Raw genomic sequence first — 16,042 nt, 5'->3', positions numbered from 1 at the left:
AAGGACCGCAAACAAAAAGGTCCATTCCACCGAGTCAAAGGCCATCTTTGCATCCAGGGAGAGGACCGCGGTGTCTTCCTGTATAGTGTGTTTTCGTCCCAATACACCATGGAGGCGTCTAAGATTCAGGGCTGTGTTTCTGCCAGGCATAAAGCCCGACTGATCCGGGTGGACCAATGTGGGGAGATAAGGGGGTGAGTCTAAGCGCCAGCGTTTTGGCTAAGATTTTCGCTGCCGCATTAATTAAGGAGATCAGACGATATGATGTGCATTCCTCTATTGGTTTGCCAGGCTTATGGATGGCCACAATAGTTGCCAGTCATTGATCTCTAGGGAGTGTCCCTATGTCTCCTCGCTTCGAACATTTGTAACAACTATGGGGCTATGTTGTCCGCTGTGTGTTTATGTAATTCTATCGGGATGCCATTTTGACCAGTGGTTTTACCCGATTGTATTATTGAAATGGCTACCTTGAGATTGTCTACCGTGATGTTTGCTCCTAGACTTTCGGCTTCTTGAGGCGTGAGCCGTGGCATACGGATATCTTGGAGGAATGCGAGCGCTTCCTGTACGGTGGTAGTGTTCGTGGACGTATATACTCGCTCATAATGTTGCGCTAGTTGCATTGTGGGTCCGACGTGATTTCTCCATCGTCGGTCCTAATCTGTGCTGTATTGGACTGCTTGCAGACGGGACTAAGCGTCAGCCCAGAGGTTTTCCTTATATTCTTGTCGTTTCATGCATAATGTATGTGCTGTCTCTTCAGTGGGTCCGACTGCATGTTGGGATTCTAAGTGCTGTACTTCCCGCTCTAAGGTCTCTATTGCATTCCTTTTTTCTCTTTTATGCCCTTCAATGAGGGAGATAGCCTGTCCCCTTATCACTGGTTTGTATGCTTCCCATAATGTTAATGGGGAGGAGGCTGATGTTTTGTTTTCTTGGAAGTATTGCATGGTTGCAGTGGTTAGATTTTTTCTGATCTTCGAATTCATAAGGAATCCCGGATAAATGGGGTACATACAACTTTGAATGGTGCGGTGTGCCCGGATTTCTGCTTGTACCGGGGAATGATCAGAGATTCCTCTGGGTAAGTGTGTGATCGCCCCCATCCTTCCCAGACCGTCCACAGCCGTGAGTATATAATCTATGCGGGAGAGGCTATTGTGAGCTCCTGAGTGGAAGGTGTATTGTCTCTCGAGTGGGTTTTGGAACCTCCATATGTCCAATAGGCCATGTGCATCTAAAAAGTCAGCCAGGTGTGAACGAACACGATGTTGTGGGCTGATAGGTGTGCGTTCCAGCACGTCATTGACGGTCATGTTGAAGTCGCCCCCTAATATTAGGTCTCCGTCTGGTAGTGTTTTAAAAAAAAAATTATTAGAGTTTTATATAGCGCGAACTTGAACCGAATCCAATCCAATCAGGTATCAGAGCACTTTGCATAGCACCAGTTACGTTACATGAGGACACACATTCATTTTTTGTTACGCACGGGGAGATTAGGTGATTTGCCCAGAATCACAGGGTGTTCAGAGTCATTACCGAGAATCGAACCCAGTTTCCGAGGTCCAGCGCCCTAGCCGTTAGGCCAACTCCTCTCCCCTTAGGAGTGTTAGGAGGAATTTGCCCAGATCTTGAAAAGCAGGGGAGTGCAGAGCCGGCGGGACATAAACAGATACTAAGTTGAACATTCGACCCTCCCATTGAAGCGAGATTGTCGCAAAGCGGCCTAGGTCGTCCTTAAAAGTGCGATGGATAATGAGGGGGAATCGTTTTCGCACCAAAATCCCCACTCCCCGGGATCCCGTGGAGAATTCTGAATGTACCACCAGTTGAAACCCCCACCGGTCAAGGGCCTTACACATGGAGCCCATCAAGTGTGTCTCCTGGAGCAGTATAACTGCCGGGGATATGCGTTTCAGGTGTTGTAGCACCAGTCCCCATTTTATCTTGTCCCCCAGACCATTGACATTCCAGGAGAGGAGTGATAACGTTGGCACCATGGTGCGGTTTGTCATTGGATCAGACGAAGACATTGGGGATATGAATCATTGTGACATGTCGAATAGCGGAAGTCATAGTGAACCTATTACAATAGTGACTGTATGTCTAGTGTTGCAGATCAATAACCATTGAAACATTAACAATTAAAACATTCCCATATTGTAAATAAACATCACCCGCTACCGGAATCTGTATTCCGCTACCTCTGGTCAGTCGGAATATCATCAAACCCGAACTCCAGTTAATCAGGTGACAGCACCCTCTGGAATACTCCCCACAGAGGCGGATTCCCTCAGGTTTTCAAGCACTAGTGGGAAAGAAACTCTGAACCACTAAGGGGAGCTTATAAGGGGAGGAGGGTGGGTTGCATGCCAATCTATGAAAATACCAAAACTGTAGAACTACAGTTATAGGTAAGTAACTTATTTTCTTCTCAAGTATTGGATCTTTCACAGAGTCACATGCTTGAATCAGAATAACAAGCAGTTACAGTATTTGTACAGTCCTTATGCTAAGAGCAAAAATAGTGGATGGTGCGTATAAACACCCATACAGAGAAACATCCATACGCACACAGATAAATATATACATAAATATCTGTAGATACACATAAAGCAAATACATGCACTCATAAAAGGCTCGACGTATTGAAATAAACGGCGTGGCACCACCTGTCTAACAGCTGCATCACTGAGCTTTGGCAATTCCAGACAATAATGCTTCATTCTTCCATGTTGCAGCACAACATATCCTCTTGACAGTCACTCCAGCAAACAACACAGTCAAGGTAGAGACCACTCTAGTAGAGTGGGCTTTGACTTTAGCCATTAATGGTCTGCTAGGTTTAGAATGATAGAATTGGATGGTGGCTGCGAGCCATTGAGCGATGGTTGCCTTTGTGACATGGGGCACCTTCACGAGTATTTCCATATGTTATCAACAGTTGGTCAGTTTTCCTGACCTGTTTGGTGCGAAGCAAATAGAACTTCAGACATCTTTTGCTATCTAATGGGTGCAGGGATCTTTCTGCTACGGACTGCAGATTTGGAAAGCAAGTTCTCAGTATTTCAGGCTCATTAAGATCAAAAATATGAAGAAACTTTGGATTGGTTACGAAAATAACAGTCTGTAAAACGTAGGAAAGGCTCCTTAATTGTAAATACCTCAATTTCACTCACTCTTCTGGCTGATGTTAACGCCAGCAGTAATGCCAATTTACATGACAGGAACCTGAGGTCCACTTTGTGTATTGGTTCAAATGGACTCTTCTTTAACTGTGTTAGCGTTACATTAAGCTGCCACGCAGGAGGAGGAGCCTGTATTGGAGGGAAAACCCTGAATAGTCCTGTAACGAATTGCTTAAGGATCCTATTAGACCATAAAGATGGAGAAGACGAAGAGTGTCTCTATCATGATACTGCAGCAAGGTGTACTTTTATTGATGCATGGACCAAACCTGATTTCTCCTGTGACAAAAGTTAAGGTGGAATTTGTTCTGGTGATGCTTGAAGAGGATGCACATTCGACTTCTGGCAATATAGACCGAAACGTTTCCATTTCAATCTATATGTTTTTGTAGTGGTGTCTGCACTGGCTTTTGCAAGAAAGTTTCTGTAATCTTGAGGGATATTTAGATCCATGAACTCATGGAATTAAGGAGCTATGCGGATAAGTGTAGAGAAGTTCGGTCTGGAAGAAGGACCTAGCCTTGGTTCATCGTAAATAGCGTCCTGGAAGGTTTTAGGTGAATGTGGCTGGTTTCTAACAACAGGAGACAACTCCTTGAACCAATGCTGTCTGGGCCATCTAGGAACTATCAGGATTATGCGACATTGTTCTGTCTTCATCTTGCTGAGAACCTTTGGTATAAGAGGTATCAGGGGAAAAGCATATGCATACTTCCTCTGACCATCTGATCGAAAAAGGCATTCCCCATGAGCCTGGATGTGGATGCCAACTTGCATAAAACTGGCATTTCCAGTTCTCTGTTGCAAATAAATCTAGAGCCGGCTTGTCCCAGAGAGATAAGATCTTGTTCAGAGCCACCTGATTGAGCTCCCATTTGTGGCAGATATTCCTTGCTCTACTTAGCGTATGCGCTAAGATATTGCTTGTCCCGGAACAGGTTCTGCTCTAAGCATTAGTCATGTGTCATGATCCAGTTCCACATCTTCTGAGCTTGCCTGGAAAGGGCTAGCGATCTTCTGACGCATTGTTTGTTCACATAGTGCATGCTGGTGGTATTGGTTGTGCGAATTAACACTGACAAACCTGTTATCCATTTCGGCAGGAAAGCTTGAAGACTTAGCTCGACTGCTTGGAGCTCCTGCTGACCAATGTGCATGCTCTTTTAATCTGAAGACCATCTTCCACTAATTTGCAGACTTAGCTTGACTGCTTTGAGCTCCTGCTGACTGATGTGCATGCTCTTTTAATCTGAAGACCATCTTTCACTAATTTGCAGATCCTGCACATGGCCACCCCAACTCTTTAGGAGGCATCTGTGGTTCTCACCTAGTCAGGTATTTGAGGTAGGAACGTTAGGCCTGCGGATAGACTGTTAGCTTGTGTCCACCTGGATAGAGCTTTTGGCATGCCTGGAGAGATCCTCATTAGGTTATCGAACTATCCCTCTGTTTGGATCCATTGCTTGTCCAGCTCCTCTTGTAGAGGTCTCCTTTTGAGGCGGGAGAAAGGGACCAAATATATCACTGAGGACATCATCCCTAGGAGTAATTGAACAGACACACTGAAACACTTTTTTCTCAACAGCCTGAGGGGCAATTCATTGAGTCTTCGCTGACTGTCCTGAGATAAAAATGCTTTGTCTTGAGTTGTATCCAAGGCTGCTCCCAGGAATATTATGGTGTTTAATGGAAGAGTTGACAATTCCTGGTGGTTGACACCGAGACCTAAGCTGTTGAACAATGTTAAGCAAGCTTACGTGGCTCTTGATGCTTGATGGGCCATTGATGCTTTTATCAGCCAATCGTCAATGTAAGGGAATACCTGGTAACCCTCCTTTCTTAGGGAAGCTGTCAAAGGAGCATGGCATTTTGTAAAGATGAGGGGAGCAGATTTGAGGCAAAATGGGAGGACTTTGAACTGATTGTGGGTACCAGCTACAGTGACTCTCAGAAATTTGCAATGCCTGGGCTGTATCGGGATAATAAAATATGCATGCTGTAGATCCAGGATTTTTGGAGATCCAAAATGGGTCACAATTACCCTGATTTCTTTTTTATGAGGGAAAAATTAGTAGAAACCCATGCCCTTTTTGGGATGAGGGACGTTTTCTATTGCTCCTTTGCTTAACATGGTGAGGGCTTCCTTCCGAAATAAGTGAAGACAAGGTGGGAGCACTCCCTTTAGTGGGTTGGTAAGCAGTCTCTTGATGAATTCCAGAGTATGACCGCAGGTGAAGAGGTCTAATACCCATCTGCCTGATGCTATTTGCCGCCATTGGTGGGAGAAGTTGGAAACTTTTGCATTCACAGTTTGGATAGTATTGGGTGTAACAAGCACTTGAGGGAGGTCACTTTTTCTGTTAGTGCCTCTTTCCTGGGGAATCTGCTTTAGCATAGGTGCTTGCTTATTATAGGTTGCCGCAGATGGTGTTCAATAGGGTTGCTGCTGACAGGATGGTGTATACTATTTTTGGTAGAGTTGATATTGTTGATGGCGCTGGTAACCTCCTCTGTAGGATGTAAAGCCCCTTCCTCGTGCTCCTCGAAAGGGCACTTCCCAAACCTACAGGGTGCCCAATGATTTTGCAGTGTCAGTATCTGCCTTAATGGCCTGCTAGGCGTCATCCACATGCTTTCCAAATAGGGCTTCGCCATCATTGGACATGCCCAGAATCATACTCTGTACATCGGGCCGTAAAAGATATTGCTTTCAACCACCCCTACAGTCTTAAAACCGCAGCTCCTGCCAGCTGCTAAAACCCAGTGGAAGCTATATACTTAGCATAGTCAATGGCCTCTGAAGATGATCTTTCCCCCTCTTGTAGGATTCTCTTTACCTCTGCTCTTTCGTCCACAAGAACAAGCTCTATGTACGCACTAATGTCAGACAACATTTGAAAGTCATACCCGCCCAATATGGTCAAGGAATTGGCAGCATAAACTGTGATTGCTGACATAGAGGAGAATCTTTTACCGATGTCATCCAGGCGCCTATCCTCTCTATCCAGTGGAGCGGAGATAGATGTGGATGGATTTTTAAATCGGTGCTGAGCTGCCTGGGAAATGACTGAGTCCGGCTTCAGGTGCCCTACTAGACAGGCAGGTGAATCTTCTGGTGCCTTGTACTTTTTGTCAATTCGCGGTAAAACTGCTGCGACCATCACAGGGTTCCTCATAATCTTTGTGCCTTCTACCTACAAGTAACCCACTATCGGGATTGCTCACACAGATCTCTTGGCAGTCACTTTATAATCGTAAAGAAAAAAGTAATTGGCAGTTAAAACTTTTTTGCTGCTCTCTCTATCAGCTTATGGAAACCCCCAATGTCGTCCAGAGTAGAGTCCACCAGTTGTGGTGCAAGTGGCGTTGGAGTAGGGATTAAATAATCAGATCATTAATTTGGCATAGACAGATTGTCTGCTATTTCTCCCTCTTCTCTGTCATCACCCGATGAGGAGGGATCTTCCTTAGGAGGTGCTGCAATGTTGGATTCAGGGTGTCAAGGGTGGCACAATAGGCCTCGGTGTTCTGAGGCGGAACATTAGACAGTTTATAGGATGGTTGTTTAGTGGTCTCTGCAAACATTTTATAGTACCCCCTGCACCATACCTTAGAGGTCTTGAAACAGGATCAGAGGAACCTGCACCATACCTTCTTGTGAAGGAGATTGACCATAATGCTAGAAAAGGTTCCCCATGCTTTGGCCTTTCAGCGTATATGAGGTCCTGCTGAGGACCATAATATTCGCCAAAGCACTGGTCATCATCCTCATCCTGATATTTGAACGTGGAGTCAGAAGGGCTGTGGGCTGCACCGAACATGCCACCATCATCTGACTCTTCTACATCGCGAAGGTAACTTGGAGGGAGAGGAGATACATTGTTTGGGGAAGTGTGTTCAGGTAGGAGGAATGTTTTTGCACTTTTTACTCTTGTTGACGATATTGTTGTCGAGCCGGTAGTAGTACTTTGCAGTTGGGAGGGCTTTTTCACGACTTTCACTGTTGCCAAAATTATTTCAGAAAGGGGTGCAAACTGCATAATTTGACACTGAATAAAACATGAACTAAACACATTTTGCAATAGTGATACGGGTATTTATATTCTTGAACAAACTAACGTGCACGTGATTTTGATACTTTATCGTATCCATAGACTTGTGCTTGTTTGTCAGTCTGTGGTTTCGTTAAAGCTTTGCATTTAGGAAATTAGAGAACTCAAGAGTCCAGTTAAGAGGGTACTCTGCCAAACTGATGGTCCATCTGCTCTATTTAGTCAGGTGGACCATAATATTTCTGTAGACTCTGTTGGTGGAAACCTCAAACAAATAGCCTGACGGAGTTCAAGCTGTCGGTCGAAGTACGACAGACCATCTGCCCTATTTAGAGCGGTCACTCTCACATACATTTCCTGTTCTGAACCACCAGGAAAAACCTTTAAGTCTTCTACTGAAATAAAACATACACCTCTTTAGAAAGAGCATCTCAGAACAAAGTTCAGCATACACCGACCCATTTTGAAATATGGTGTACAGTCAAAAGTCCCAGACGCAGTGGACTATGTGGCATTCCACTCACTATTTCATACTGACTGACTAACCAAGTATGTTAACTTGTGCAGCAGACTCGTGTCGCAAGTCTACTGACAAATTCTCTACCCGAGTTTGTATGCTGCTAACCAACATAGTGATAGACAATGTTGTATGATAAGGGTTCATCCAAAGTAGTAGTCCTTTTAAAATTCTTAACAACCATTGCCAAGACCATGGTATGACACAACTAATGGTTGGAGCCAGCTGATTTATTGTGCTGATGGAGTGCAGGCATTTTAACATAAACCTCTAGCAGGGAGATTACCTACCAGCTCTACTTGTGTAAATCCATTTGGGGTGTTGTGACTGGACGCTTCTTTTCTCATGATTTTATGTAATGTGCATGAGTGCTGCTCAGGTAAACAGGAGGTCAGGTTCCCAGGGATGTATGTAGGCCCCGATCATTGTAGGGTGCAGCATAAGGTTCGTTGATCTTGGGAGATGCGGTCTTCCCTTTCTCAGCATGGTCGTCTGCATTGCTCCCCTTACCCCCACACAAAGTCAAAGGCATGCGTCCTGATGGAAATCACATCTGCTTGAATGAAGCAAGGGGCTTCTTTTGGGTTGCCTGCTCTGCACCAGGTCAGCCTGCAGTGTGAGATGAGCAACACTTAAACAAAGACTGTGGCCAACACCTTGGCCAAGGCTGCATGCTTAAACAAAAAGATGGTCTACCTGGCAATCCTTTTTTAAAAGAGAAGCCAGGATCCAAATTTTGATTAGACACAGATCATCTGGTTTCCAATCAATAACCCGAGAGTGGTTGATTGCTATGAAGCTTCGGCACATCTGAAGGTAATGCACGTTCTAATGATTCCCCTCTCAGGTGTGGGGACAACTTTAAAACTGAGGGCCTGATTCACAAAGGTAAACAGTACTATCTTTTTATGTGCAGAGACTCCGTAGTTGTAAAGGTACTACTAGTAAAATACCTTTGTGAATAGCAAACAATTGTAAAATTACACACATTTACCTTTGTGAATCAGGCCCAAAGTGACCAATGCCACTATACTGGCTATAAACTGACAGTTTTCGCGTCTTTTACTTGGAAGAACTCTGCACACGTGTGTAGAGGAAAGCTTCCACTGGAGACCGAAACCTTAGCTGTCTGCCCACAAGTTACAGGGAAAGCACCCCTAGAAGGCTGCACTCTGGGAACCCATCTAAGAGAAACTGAAAGGCTGCCTGGCTTGTAGAGATTTTTGCTTTCACTGGACCAGTGCCTGAGTTCAGCGACCAGTATACTACTGTGAGTACATCTGAAGGGCCAAGAATGCTGGGACCAGAGGACTTCCAAGCCAGACCTATGATCTTCCGGAGTCTCTGCGAACAACCACCACCTCTTGTGTGGCAGTCATGTACATTTCTGTCATTATGCCAGAGAGCCTTTGCAAGTAACCACAACCCTAACACGAGGACCCATGTGCCTCTGCATTCTTCATTGCACCCAAGGGATGTATGGCATAAATGTTGTTGCTGCACATGTGGCTTAATCTGCAGTTGCACTAATTGGAGGCATGAGCTTCTGTGTGCCTTCGCTTTGATGCTGTAGCACCTCTTATTTAAACCCTGACAGCAGCAGCAGCACTGACTGCCATAAAGGTTTGCGTGTGTCCAATGCTCCCTGGTTCACGTTTTGCAGTTTAAAAACTGCAAGCACTAAAATGCGGGTGCTGGCACGCACAATGGTTAGGCAATGATACAGCACTGCACTTTGAATCTGGGCTACCCCCCTTTGCAACTGTGTCCCTGCTTTTACTGCTCATTGGCATAATGAAAAACACAAACTTAGTAACAGAATAGCCACGATGGTTATCAGAAATGTGATTCAAGCAATAAGGCTGTCTGAACTAACTAAGCATATTTCCTTAATTGTAAACAACGTCTTATTTCTTTTACTCAAAGAGTAACACTCCTCGGAACTTCTATTTATTGTGAGTGATAATCACACCATCCTCGTAGTAAATTCAATGTTAAGCCTTGCTACCCTGTGAGTCAAAGCTCAAAGAAGAGGTACTTGGTAATTTAGTGAGCTGGCAGAAATACCTGTCTCCTCTAGTCCAAAGGACAACAGCCATACGTATCACAAGGATTGACTAATTTCTCTCGATTCCCACAGACATTGGCGAACTGGCCTGACATATTTTAAGATTCCTTTTATATAACTTTGTAAGCAGTATTTATAGGACACTATTCAAAACATGATTACTTCTGTCTATGTACTAGCTCCACTCTAGCAAAACATAACATAGTGCCCTACCGAAAACAGTTTCTCGCAAACAGATTTGTAGAAATCTCAATGATTGATTTATAATTCACGCTTACTTCTCTATATGTGCAGAACAGGTATGTCTTTTTATTCACATTTTATGTATTTTGTCCAGTTACCCTTTGCTCACTAAAATAAGCAATTTCACAAGTGAGAGGGATCGCCGCACAATTCTGCTTCTTTAGCTACTGCAGTCTGGGACTTCTATGACACAATTAGATAAGGAAAAGGATGGAACAGGCACTGAACTATCCAACAAGAAATGGTGTCTAAGAACCAAGTACAAATACTGAGGTCCTGCAGAAAATGGGTATTCTTGCTAACAGATTGTGGCATTCATTCCTATAATAGGATTTCCATAATGTCATGTAAAACACGTTTTAGCCCTTCTCTGGAATGCTCTATATAGCTTTACAACAGTTGCACTCTTGTATCAGTCGTCTTTTAGGATCCTATTTTTGTTTCATAACCTGAATTCTCCTGATCCAGGTGTGAGAATGACAAATGAATAATATCGGTTAATAATGGTTGGCAAATTAATCCATGAGCGTTCCTACTGTTGAATACATTAATTTTCTGCTTACTGATTTAGCACCTTCATATAGTGCTATTTTCATGCACAAAAACCTTACCGGTTGGTTATTGCCAGTGATGACTAAATCCTCATTACGTCTTCCTCCAACTGTACTTTTATATAATGGATGGATCACTCCCATATCGGAAACTTGTTTAAACCGCAGAAGCCCACTATCATGAAATTCCATGCTTTCACAGCCATTGGGGCCGATACGCATAACAACCCAGATGACAACCGTGATCTAAAAGAAAAACAAAAAGACCTCAGGATATAATTTTTAAAAAAACGAACCACACTATACATGCCAGAAATACAACAAATTAAGGCTTGACTACAGCGAAAATTAAGGCCCCACAGGTTACGGAAAATCGAACATTTCATGCTATTATTTAGAATGTTTATAAGTGTATATTGAGCAGGCTCTGTTGATTAGTTGTGGGTGTGTGCTCTGTAACACGTTGAACCCAAATCTGAATTGTTGGACAAGGAATGGAGACAGAATGAGCTAAGTATCACTGAGCTGTGCACCCCAGCCCTTACACTTTCCATTTATGGTGGTCCATCCTCACTGCGGCACTTTCAAATGTAATCACACAGCACAATGTCTTATTTCAGTGGCTTCATAAAACTTTTTGGTCCAATAAGGACATGTAGAGCAAAGAAGGAAGGTAGGGTGGGCAGGGTGTTATCAGACTTTTGATGTCTAAAGACTGTGCTGGCCAGATCTTCGGTTGAAGGCGGATACGATGATGGGTTGAATGTGGTTCAGTATAGAAAACTAAGTGGCTAAACACTTTATTAACAAGCATTTGCAATACAAATTGGTCTCGCATTTGTGAGAGTTAGTGATATTGGTGTTGGAAATTACAATGTCTTTTACCTACTAAAGGACTAAAAGAGGAAAGAAAATTGAAACAAAGGATGCTAGAGAAAGGAGAAAAATGAAACGCAGATGGATGAATGAATCTGTGGAAAGGAGACAACTGGGGTAAATAGAAGCCAGAGGGGAAAATGGAAACGGCACAATACAGATAGAATGATCAAGAAGAGAAGAAAAGAAAGCAGACATTTTCAAATATTAACAGAATAAAGAAAATAGGAAACAGAGACAAATAGCAACAGGAGAAGAAAATAAAATATGAAAGCAGAGCGAAACAGAAAAAAGTAAGGTGGATGAAAAAGAGCTGAAAGTCATGGATTGCCAATCCAGGTTTCTAATTTCCATGAAATCCTCCCTCACAGATCACCAAAAGATGTCATTTTTTAAGACTGTTCAAGATGTAGGGAAAGCAGCCAATGCATAAAATCAGCATAATAGAAAATAGTTTAAAACTTAAAGGCTTAAAACCTCCCTTTGGTCATTCACTGCAATAACTGAGTCAGGTGTGGAGCTACCGGCTGGTATCACAAAAAACAAACTGCAAAGTGCCATAGGTGCCATCTCTTGAGTTCAATCCTGCACATTAAGCCAGGCGGGTGGGCGAGTCATGTCTTGGGCGATGGCATTTCAGAGTCATGCAAATCACGATTTGGCAACATTGCTCTGACACCCATTCAAAACTAGAGCATTGATAAAAGTGCTGGGGTTGTTAGTCGTAAGGAGCCTGTCCCCAATAATGATAGCTCAGTAGAGGTGGAAGGCAGAGAAGAGTGAGAGAAGGGGAATAGGAACGGGCAGAGAAAGTGAGAGTGAGAGATCGGTAGACTAAGAGGTGCAGTGAGACTGAAACATACAGAGAAAGTAGGAGTGGCAAATCAAAATGTTGAAAATAAAGTGTTCAAATAAAAACATTTGATCGTTATTTTTTAACACACACACCATGATATTGCACGTTCACTGTGCTGTGTAAGACACTCCACTGTGTTACATGGTGACCTGCGCGGTCGCGCCTTAGGCACGCCAAAGGCAAGCCCGTCTGCGCCTGTCCGCGGCCAGACTGCGCCATTCCCCTTGGTCAAAATTTTGTTATTACTTACTCCAAATCAACCTTCAATATAAAAGGTGAGCACAATGTATGTCAGCCTATCTTTACGAGGACTGACTCCCAGCTACACTACTGTCATACATGTAATTTCAATTTGGGTAACGGTCACTCAAATCCCCATTCCTCCAACACTGCCGATACTGCTCGGTCTGACACACGTTTCAGTAATAAGCATGCCTTAACTTGTGTCTTACTGAATACTCGATCCCTTCCTAAGCATAATCAATCAATCAATCAACAAAATTTGTATAGCGCGCTACTCACCCGTTAGGGTCTCAAGGCGCTGAGGGTGGGGGGGGGAGGGAACGCTTCTGCTCGAACAGCCAGGTCTTGAGTTGTTTCCTGAAGGAGAGATGGTCCAGGGTCAGCCGTAGGTGGGTGGGGAGGGAGTTCCATGTCTAGATACGAACTTGCTGATTTTATTGAACTCCACACGCCAGACATATTATTCCTCACAGAGATATGGACTCCTAGTGCCTCTGAACCAGATCTAAATGTGGCCATACCTTCGGGCTATGATTTATTCAGGATTGACAGAGAAGGACAAAGAGGAGGAGGGGTGGACATTGCTTATCGTTCTCAAATCAAAGCCACTCTCTCTGATATTCCCCAATTAAAGGAGGAGGCCATTTTGTTCACCTTCAAATCTACCAGTACCTCTGTCTTTAATGGTATACTAATCTACAGACCACCGGAGCCCAGAAAACCTTTTATTGAATCCATTACAACTGCCATGGAATCATGTATGGTACACTCTAATTTTTCTGTGCTGGGTGATTTTAATTTTCATTTAGAATCTACCAAAAGTGCTGACACAAAGGATTGAATACATTGGCTAAATAGCCTAGGCTTAAAGCAAATTGTTACTTTGCACACACATACTGGCAAACATACCTTGGATGGCCTCTTTACCAATCATGCACAGACAAATTTTATTAAAACAATACCCCTGCCCTGGACTGACCACAGTGCTGTCTTCTTTGAAGTTCACACTGATGGATCTCCTATTAGAACCCAGTGTATAAACAGAACAGGAGTATCACACCCTTGGAAGAAAATAAACAGTCTTGATCTTGAAACTGCTCTGCGATCACAGAGCCCCCTTATGGACACCGATCCTGATAAAGCAGCGGTAAACTTTAACCGCTAGATTGATCAGGCAGTCTCAAGGCTAGTCCCTGAAACTTGTACACGAACAATTAAAAGATTGACATCAGCCCCATGGTACAGCACTAATCTAAAAAATCTAAAGAAAATGTGCAGAGACAAAGAACGACTCTGGAGGAAGGATTACTCAGAGTCAGGCAAAAAACAGTATAGCGAGGCGTTAGTAATGTACAAAGAAGCTATAATTGCAGGAAAATCCACTTTCTTTATGGAGAAAATCATGGCCTCTAAAAATATACCCAGACATTTTTTTTAAACAGTCTCCAAATTAGCCACCTTCTGCAACATCAAACCGTTCAACTCTACCAGACAGTTCTGCGATAAACTTGCTAATTTTTTTCACGATAAGGTGGTCAAAGTATACGATTTATTCTCTAACAGTACTAATGGAATCAGACCAGATGAGTATAAAATGGATAGATCAAACACGCAAGTCCACCTACAAGAGTTTAGTCCCCTAACACAGGATAGAGTCGAATAAATTATCATGGCAACGAAGTCAGGTTCTCCTTTGGATCCCTGCCCGGCCATGGTCCTCCATATGGTCCCCAATACTGTCACTAATTACCTGACACCTCTTTTGAATAACATTCTCAACTTAGGATATTTTCCAATTGACTGAAAAAATTCCCCGGTAAGACCTATCTTAAAAAAGCAGACTCTTGACCCCTCGGAAGTTGCTAATTACCGTCCTATTACCTGCTTACAATTTCCGTCAAAAATTCTGGAAAAAGCACTAAACGAGGAACTGTTGTCTTTTATAGAAACAAATGACAAACTTGATCCAGCACAACAGGGATTCAGGCCGCAGCACAGTACCAAATCTGCATTGATCGCAGCCACTGAAAATCTATGTCTCCAAATAGATCAGGGAGGGAAGGCCATACTAATTTTGCTCAAATTATCAGCCGCTTTCGATACGGTGGACCACTTCTTCGGGGCTGGCAGAAATAGGGTTTGTTGATAAAGCCGCAGATATCCTTCGGTCATACTTAATTAACAGAGAACAATCTCTGATGCTGGACGAGCATAAATCACTCCCCTTCGCCATGCCGTGTGGAGTACCCCAGGGATCATCACTTTACCCAACCCTGTTTAATGTATACGTTACCCCATTGGCCAAACTCATATGCTCCTTCGGTTTTACAGCCATTTGATACGCTGACGACACGCAAATTGTTGTCTCCCTAGCCGCAAAACCAGAGATCGTGGCAGCACGTTTTAACCTCTGCATGAGCCATATTATCAGCTGGATACAGAAGAACTGCTTAAAATTGAACACCGGGAAGACCGAAGTGGTTATGTTTGGAAGGAACACTTCACTTTGGAACTCCGTTTGGTGGCCTGGGACAGCAGGGCCCTGCCCCCAGCCCGTAAAGAAGGTAAAAAACCTTGGAGTCCTCATCGACGACCATCTTTCTCTATCAGACCAGGTCAACAGCATCACCTCTTCGTGCTTTTACACTTTGAAAATCCTTCGGAAGACCCTTCCCTTTATTCCTATGTCCCCTGGGAAAACGGTTGTTACTGCCTTGATTTTGTCAAAAATTGACTATTACAACTCACTCTACCTTGGAGCCAAAAAGAGTGTGATACATAAGCTGCAGACTCTGCAAAATGCTGCCGGCCGTCTATTACTAAAACTCCCTAAATTCAGTCCTATAAGTCGAGTCATTCGGGAACAACTGCATTGGGTGCCCATTTCGTCTAGGATCCAGTTTAAGTGTACACAAGACCCTGCATGGGGCAGGACCTGCCCAGATCAGCTAACACATCAAGCGCTATACCCCACAGAGAAGCCTCCGTTCGGCATTGGCGTCTCTGCTTGTAGTTCCGAGGGTAAAGACGTTGAAATGGGGCATTAGAAGTTTCCGACATCTAGCCCCCAGGCTATGGAACTCCCTGCCTCTGCATCTTAGAAACCAAAACAATCTGCTACAGTTCAGGAAAGAACGCAAAACTTGGTTATTCATTCGTACTCAACTGGCTGGCTGGCTGATTTCCCGGTGGCACTCCATGGTAGCAAACGCTAAGACGCCACGGCATACATGCGCTCTATAAAAACCTACATTTCATATCAGATCTGTGCTACATAAATACTGCAAAGAAAATGCAAAGAGTGCAGCTGTGCACGGTCAGTGACCTGGCCAAAGAGGTATAAAAGAGCTGAAACTGGATCATAAATTCAAAGCTGTTCCTAACAGGGGCCGCCAAAATACGTTCATTGCCCTCACGTGCAGATGCTGTGTACCCTTTATTTATG

At 43.7% G+C, this 16,042-nt stretch overlaps 1 protein-coding gene across 2 annotated transcripts in view; it reads right to left on the bottom strand.

The window, feature by feature from the left end:
- SGCB (sarcoglycan beta) overlaps positions 1–16,042 on the bottom strand; it is a 290,526-nt gene that overhangs the window by 89,732 nt on the left and 184,752 nt on the right. For both annotated transcript variants that reach the window (XM_085642109.1, XM_085642108.1), the window contains one exon: positions 10,683–10,868. In XM_085642109.1, the coding sequence (XP_085498235.1) occupies positions 10,683–10,868 (186 nt within the window). The remainder of the gene's footprint in view (positions 1–10,682; positions 10,869–16,042) is intronic.

The sequence above is a fragment of the Triturus cristatus genome, chromosome 2_2 (assembly GCF_964204655.1).
Source record: "Triturus cristatus chromosome 2_2, aTriCri1.1, whole genome shotgun sequence".
NCBI classification, from domain to species: domain Eukaryota; kingdom Metazoa; phylum Chordata; class Amphibia; order Caudata; family Salamandridae; genus Triturus; species Triturus cristatus.
Note: the sequence above shows the minus strand (reverse complement) of the source record. Positions and strands in the feature narration are given on the sequence as shown.